The sequence below is a fragment of the Rhinopithecus bieti genome, unplaced genomic scaffold (genome assembly GCF_001698545.2).
Source record: "Rhinopithecus bieti isolate Rb0 unplaced genomic scaffold, ASM169854v2 scaffold_19546, whole genome shotgun sequence".
NCBI lineage: Eukaryota > Metazoa > Chordata > Mammalia > Primates > Cercopithecidae > Rhinopithecus > Rhinopithecus bieti.
The window spans coordinates 595553-602526 of record NW_016809475.1 but is presented as its reverse complement, the minus strand read 5'-3'; the positions used below and the strand labels follow the sequence as shown (position 1 = coordinate 602526).

The following is a 6974-nucleotide window of genomic DNA, read 5'->3' as shown; positions in this document are numbered from 1 at the left end:
AAAAAAAAAAAAAAAAAAAATAGATAAGGCCGGGCGCAGTGTCTCATGCCTGTAATCCCAGCACTTTGGGATGCCAAAGTGGGCGGATCACCTGAGGTCGGGAGTTCAAGACCAGCCTGACCAACATGGAGAAACCCCGTCTCTACTAAAAATACAAAATTAGCTCAGTGTGGTGGTGCATGCCTGTAATCCCAGCTACTCAGGAGGCTGAGGCAGGAGAATCTCTTGAACCCGGGAGGCAGAGATTACAGTGAGCTGAGATTGCGCCACTGTACTCCAGCCTGGGCAACAAGAGCAAAACTCCATCTCAAAAATAAAAATAAATAATACATACATAGATAAATAGAGATGAATTGGAATTAACTAAAGACAACAAACATCACCCAGATGTTGACAGTGACTGACGGGACTTGGCTGTAGTGGGGTGGGGGTGAAGGTGGAGAATAAGCACATTTTCCCTTGTGTGAGGGAGTGTTGCCTGGTGTGGGTAGGAGCATGTTGTTTCTACTGCCATCACTGGGAAGTTTAAGTGTGTGCAGAAGGTATGTCCTTCAGATATGTGTGCACTTCGATATTTATGTCTGGCTCTTTTCCTCAAAGAGGAGGTTTCTCAAGGCAGGACCTGTGTCTGGCACAGGTAGTGTGTCTCCCAGTGTCCACAGGCAGCAGGAGTTTGATAATGAGTTTGAGTGAGTAAATGGCTTTTACTTAACACGTGTGCTGTAACCCACCTCTGACTTTTCCCACTCACAGCTGTGCATGTCTGATAAACTGTGGGAACAGATAGTCCAGTCGACCTGCCACACCATCACTCCTGACGTGAGGGCCCTAGCGGAGGACATGGGCTGGAGGCAGCTGTTCTTCACCAACAAGCTCCAGCTCCAGCGGCAGCTCCGCAAGAGGAAACAAAAATATGGAAACCTGAGAGAAAAGCAACCTTAGGCACACGTTTTCCTACCAGCAGGGAGCTGAGGCATGGCTGTGTTTCTCTTCAGTGTCCAAATCTCTTTCGTCTCCTTTTCTTAAGAACTAAGAGGTTTTGTTGATGCATGGAGCCATTTGAAACTCATAGAGGATTTGCACACAAATGCAGCAGAATCTGGCTCCCCAGTGCCTTGCTAGAGTCACCATAATTTTGAGGTCAAATCATGGCCCGAGGACAAGGGCTGCAAGACAGAGTCCCATAGGCCATCATCGTGCTTATCCCACACCCATTAGAAAAGACGCTTCTATTGTATATAAACAAACAATAAATGATTATTAGTAGGTTTTTATTAGACATGTGTTTTATCTAGGCATTGGAAAGGGTAATGGTGCTTTTGAATTTTTTCCTGGCATTGTGTCATCTGAGTCCAGCCATGAAGCTGGTGGCTGAGTGTCCCCACCAGGAACCGTGAAGGGTAGGTACCACAGGACGCACTCGGGGTGGGTGCAGCTGCCTTCCCAACTTTGCTCTGCTAAGTCCATATTCAGGGCCCTGTCCTTGGGGGCCCAGGATGCCAGGCTTCATCCCCACATGTAGATAGCTTCCGACCTGACGCTGGAGCATGACTGGAGAAGTGCAGGCATCCTGCTTGCGGACCTTGCTCAAAGTACAACTTCCCAGGACCACTTCACATTGTTAAATAAACCTAGAAACTTTTTTTTTTTTTTGTATTTTCTTTTTAGTAGAGGTGGAGTTTCGCCATGTAGGCCAGGCTGGTCTTGAACTCCTGACCTCAAGTGATCCACCCGCTCCGGCTTCCAAAGTGCTGGGATTACAGGCGTGAGCCACTACATCTGGCCAAAACCTATAAACATTTCTAAGAAAAATGCCGTTTCCCCAAATGAATGTGAACAGCTACCACTTTTAACAAGGATATTTAGGAAAACAGGCTATGAGTTAACTAAGTAAAAATGTAAATATGGTTTGCATGCTGTTAACATGGCAGAGGGGTAAAAAGAATACAGTCCTAGGGAAGAAAGGTCACTTCACTGGGAAGGGTTACTTGAAAATGTGTTTCTCTCTGCACTTTTATGATTATTAAGTACCCCTAGAAAATGAGCTCCTAGCTGCAAATAATCTAATGACTCCTTTTAGGTTACAGAGCGAAGTAGCTTTCTACTTCCACATCACCTTATAATATAGCCTTTTAAATTCTTCTTTCCTGCAACCTCCACTTTCCTACCTAGGAAAACTCACATACCTCTGGTGCCAGAGAAACTGCCCAGGATGCACCAGGGCCCCGTGAACAATACAGAAGTTGTGGACTCTGGCTCTTTGTCCCACCTAAGTCCTTCCAGAAGGGCTCTACAGCATGGCTTAGTGACAAAAAAAAAAACTACACCCATGTAATACTAAATAAGATTTTAATCTTCATTCACACACCCTTAAAACCCAGTCACTGGGCTCCCCAGTGCCAGTTTGAGACCCTCAACCTAGCCCTCCCTGCTCTCGTTGCTGGAAGTACACACAGTCACAAGTTTTCCGTGACTGTGAGATTCAGTGCAATCTGCTTCCCGGCAGATGAGGACCCTGACGTAGTTATGTCTGGATTTAGTCCAAGAACAGAGCAAAGCTTTACTTGTCAAGAGACCCAGGCCTCATTCTCCACTCAGAAGAGTCTGCTAGGGCGGGTACAGGTGACCAGCAGGCAGCTCGGAGCAGGAGGGCACGTGCTTTGCACAGCTCTGGCTGCCTTGGCTCTCCCTGAGCTCCCAGACTTCACTCATGGCCTAATTTTCAGTGACAGAACATAGGTTTTCTTGTGAGGATGCAGACACGACCACAATTATGTATGTCAACATAACTTCATAAATATGTAACTGTAACTTATTTGTAACATCAGTGCAAAATGATTAAAGTTTCATGTGTAGTGTTTTATCAACAGATTCTGAAAGCTTATGGACATGCGTAATAGTCGATTCAACATGAATCAATAAGAACACAAATATGGCAGTTTGAAAACACTATGTATATACTTACACATATATTATACTTACAATATATACTTATATATAGTATATAATATTACATATAAAATGTTATAAAATAGATGCTAATGTAAATAAAATAAGAGCTATTGTTGACTATTGTTAAATAATCGCTAAAATAATACAGACTATTAAATTATTTCAATACTTACTTGCCCTAATAATCTGAGTGCCTTATTACTTGATTATAATTGTTTTTGCCAAATAGAAACAATATCATCAAGTGAACATCCTGTGTGTCCCCAGCATCCTTAGCGGTTGAAACACTTTGTCCCTTCCCCCCCCATCTCATTTTCCGTGTCCACGTGACGATCCCATAGCGTGGTAATAGGCAGCGATGGTCTTGACTTTCTGCTTCTGTCTGTTAACAGCTTTCATGTGGATGGATAAATGTGCTCTATGTCTTAATATTTCAGAGTGAAATGCCACACAACTTTTGTTTTGTTTTGTTTTGTGTTTGTTTTTTAAGGCAGAGTTCCACTCTTTTCACCCAGGCTGGAGTGCAATGGTTCAATCTCAGTTCACAGAACCCTCCACCTCCTGGATTCAAGCGATTCTCCTGCCTCAGTTTCCCTAGTAGCTGGAATTACAGGCACCCGCCACCAAGCCCCACTAATTTTTGCATTTTTAGTAGAAACAGGGTTTCACCATATTGGCCAGGCTGGTCTCGAGCTCCTGACCTCAGGTGACCCGCCCACCTCAGCCTCCCAAAGTGCTGGAATGACAGGTGTGTGCCATGGTGCCCAGACTTACAGCATTTTATAATCTTGCTCTTTCTTTTCTTTTCATTCAAACGTGTTTCTACTCTGTTCTCATTTACCACTGTAATTATACAATACTGAAAATTTCTGATTGTTTATATATTTAGTGTTATAAGAGCAATGTATTAACAATAGAAAATATGTATTTTTAATTTATAACTAAATAATAAACATATTTCACTTAATGTCAAGTTCTACTACTACTTTTTTCCCAAACAGGTTCATATAGTATATATGCATTAAGCCTCAGCAATATAGAATCCAAAATGTTTTCTTTCTTTCTTTCTTTTTTTTTTTTTTTGAGACAGAATCTGGCTCTTGTCACCCAGGCTAGAGTGCAATGGTGCAATCTTGGCTCCCTGCAACTACCGCCTCCTGGGTTCAAGCTATTCTCCTGCATCAGCCTCCCGAGTAGCTGGGATTACAGACACATGCCACCACACTGGGCTAATTTTTGTATTTTTAATAGAGATGGAGTTTCACCATGTTGGCCAGGCTGGTCTCAAACTCCTGACCTTGTGATCCACCCACCTCGGCCTCCCAAAGTGCTGGAATTACAGGCGTGAGCCACCGTGCCCGGCCTAAAATGTTTTCTTTTACTGAATAGGCCCCAGAACTAAGGCTGAGATGATCATGTGGGGAGGGACTGCAAGCAAGGGTAAGGACAATGCATCAGGTACCACTTGTCATTGTTTTGTGAGTTGCTTGTGTACATAATGGTCATCAGTCTTTATTTATTACCCCAAACTGGCTCCCAAGATGCTGAAGAATAATATAAAACAACCTTACGAAAAAAACGTGCATCACAGTTTTTTGCTCTTGAGTTTTAGTATAATGACCTCTATCTTCAGTTTGTATGAATATACTGTGAGAGAGTATCCAAGCTTTCCAATCATGAGTCGTTGCTTTCAACTTGAAATGGATGTCTTTGATGTCATGTTAAAAACATCAAGTGATGAAAAAATATCTTGAAACAAATGACAATGGAAACACAATATCAAAGCCTATGGGATGCAGCAAAAGCAATCTAAGAGGGACGTTTATAGCAACAAATGCCTATGTTAAAAAAGAAGAGAGACCCCAGGCCAGGTGCAGTGGCTCATTCGTCTAATTACAGCACTTTGGGAAGCTGAAACGGGAGGATCCTTTGAGCCCAGGAGTTCAAGACCAGCCTGGGCAACATAAGGAGACCCTGTCTCTACAACAAATAAAAATATTAGCCCAGCATGGTGGCACAAGCTACTTGGGAGGCTGAGGTGACAGGATCACTTGAGCCCAGAAGGTCAAAGCTCTAGTGAGCTGTGATCACACCCCTGCACTCCAGGCTGGGCAACAGAGTAAGACTGGTTCAAAAAAAAAAAAAAAAAAAGAAGGATAAAGAAATACCCTAAATAAATAGCCTAACATTACATCTCAAGGAGTTGGTGGAAGAACAAACTAAATCCAAAGTTAGCGGAAGGAAGGAAATAAAAATTCCAACAGAAAAAATCAAATAGCAGAAAAACCATAGGAAAACTCAGTAAAACTAAGAGTTAGTTCTTTGAAAAAATAAACAAAATCAGCAAACCCCTAGCTAAACTAAGGAAAAAAAGAAGACTCAAAATCAGAGATGAAAGTGGAGCCATTCCAATAGATGCCTCAGAAATCAAAGGATCATAATGGACTTATGAATAATTACATGCCAGCAAATTGTATAACCTAGAAGAAATGGATAAATTCCTAGAAAAGTATAACCTACCAAGATTGAATTGATGAGAAATAGAAACCTTGAACAGAATAACAAGTGAAGAGATTGAAGAAGTAATTAAAAACCTTCCAGTGAAGAAAATCTCAGGACCAGATGGCTTTCATGGTTAATTTCTAGAAACATACAAAGAAGAATTGTTACCAATACTTCTTAAACACTTCTGAACAATAGAGCTAGAGGGAATACTTCCAAACATATTTTGTGAGGCCAGCATCATCTTGATACCAAAGCCAGACAAAAACGCAAGACAAGAAAACTTCAGGCCAGCATCTCTGATGAACACTGGTGTGAAAATCCTTCATAAAATATTAGAAAACTGAATTCAACAACACAAAAAGATTGTACATCAAGACAAAGTGAGATTTATCTCTGGCATGCAAAGCAGGTTTGACATACACAAATCAATCAATGTGATACATTATCTTAACAGAATGAAAGAGAGAATACATAATTATATTAATTGACAAACAAAAGGCATTTGACAAAGTTAAGCATCCTTTCTTAATGAAAACTTAACAATTTTTATGTATAGAAGGAAAGTTCCTCAAAATAATAAAGGCAGTTTATAAAGACCTCACAGCTAACAACATAACCAACAGGGGAAAACTGAAAACTTTTTCCACTAAGATCCAGTACAAGGCAGGGATGCCCACATTCACCACTTCTATTCAACATAGTACTGGAAGTGCTTGCTAGAAAGAGCAATCAGACAAGAAAAAGAAATGAAAACATCCAAGTTGAAAAGGAAAAAGTAAAATTATCTCTATTTGCAGATGACACGATTCTATAGATAGAAAACCCCAAAGATGTGACAAAAAAATGTAACTAATAAATGAAGTCAGTAAAGTTGCAGGATGCAAAATCAACATATAAAAAAATCAGTAGCATATCTATACACAAATAGTGACCTAGCTGAAAAAGAAATCAAGAAACTAGTCACATTTACAACAGCATCACAAACTTGAAATATCTGGCCGGGTGTGGTGGCTCACGCCTGTATTCCCAGCACTTTGGGAGGCCAAGGCGGGTGGATCACCTGAGGTCGGGAGTTCAAGACCATCCCAGCCAACATGGTGAAACCCCATCTCTGCTAAAAATACAAAAAATTAGCTGGGTGTGGAGGCAGGTGCCTGTAATCCCAGCTACTCAGGAGGCTGAGGCAGGAGAATTGCTTGAACCCAGGAGACAGAGGTTGCAGTGAGTCAAGATTGCACCACTGCACTCCAGCCTGGGCGACAGAGCAAGCCTCTGTCTAAAAAAGAAAAGGAAAAGAAAAGAAAACAAAATATCTGGGAATAAATTTAGTCAAGGACATGAAGGATTGATACACTGAAAACTACAAAACAATGATGAAGGAAATCAAAGAAGACACAACTAAATACATATATTCATGGATGGGAAAATTTAATATTGTTCAAATGTCTGTATTACCTAAAGAAATACGCAGATTTAATACAGTCCGTATCAAAATTCCCAAGGACATTCTTCACAGA

The 6974-nt window shown here is 41.2% G+C and overlaps 1 protein-coding gene across 1 annotated transcript in view; it reads left to right on the top strand.

Annotated features, from left to right (window-relative positions):
* FBXO36 (F-box protein 36) overlaps nucleotides 1–3124 on the top strand; it is a gene marked incomplete at its 5' end in the record, with an annotated part of 55602 nt that extends 52478 nt beyond the window's left edge. The window contains one exon of the mRNA XM_017889519.1: nucleotides 754–3124. Within this exon, the coding sequence (XP_017745008.1) occupies nucleotides 754–942 (189 nt within the window). The remainder of the gene's footprint in view (nucleotides 1–753) is intronic.
* Between the last annotated feature and the right edge of the window lie 3850 nt (nucleotides 3125–6974).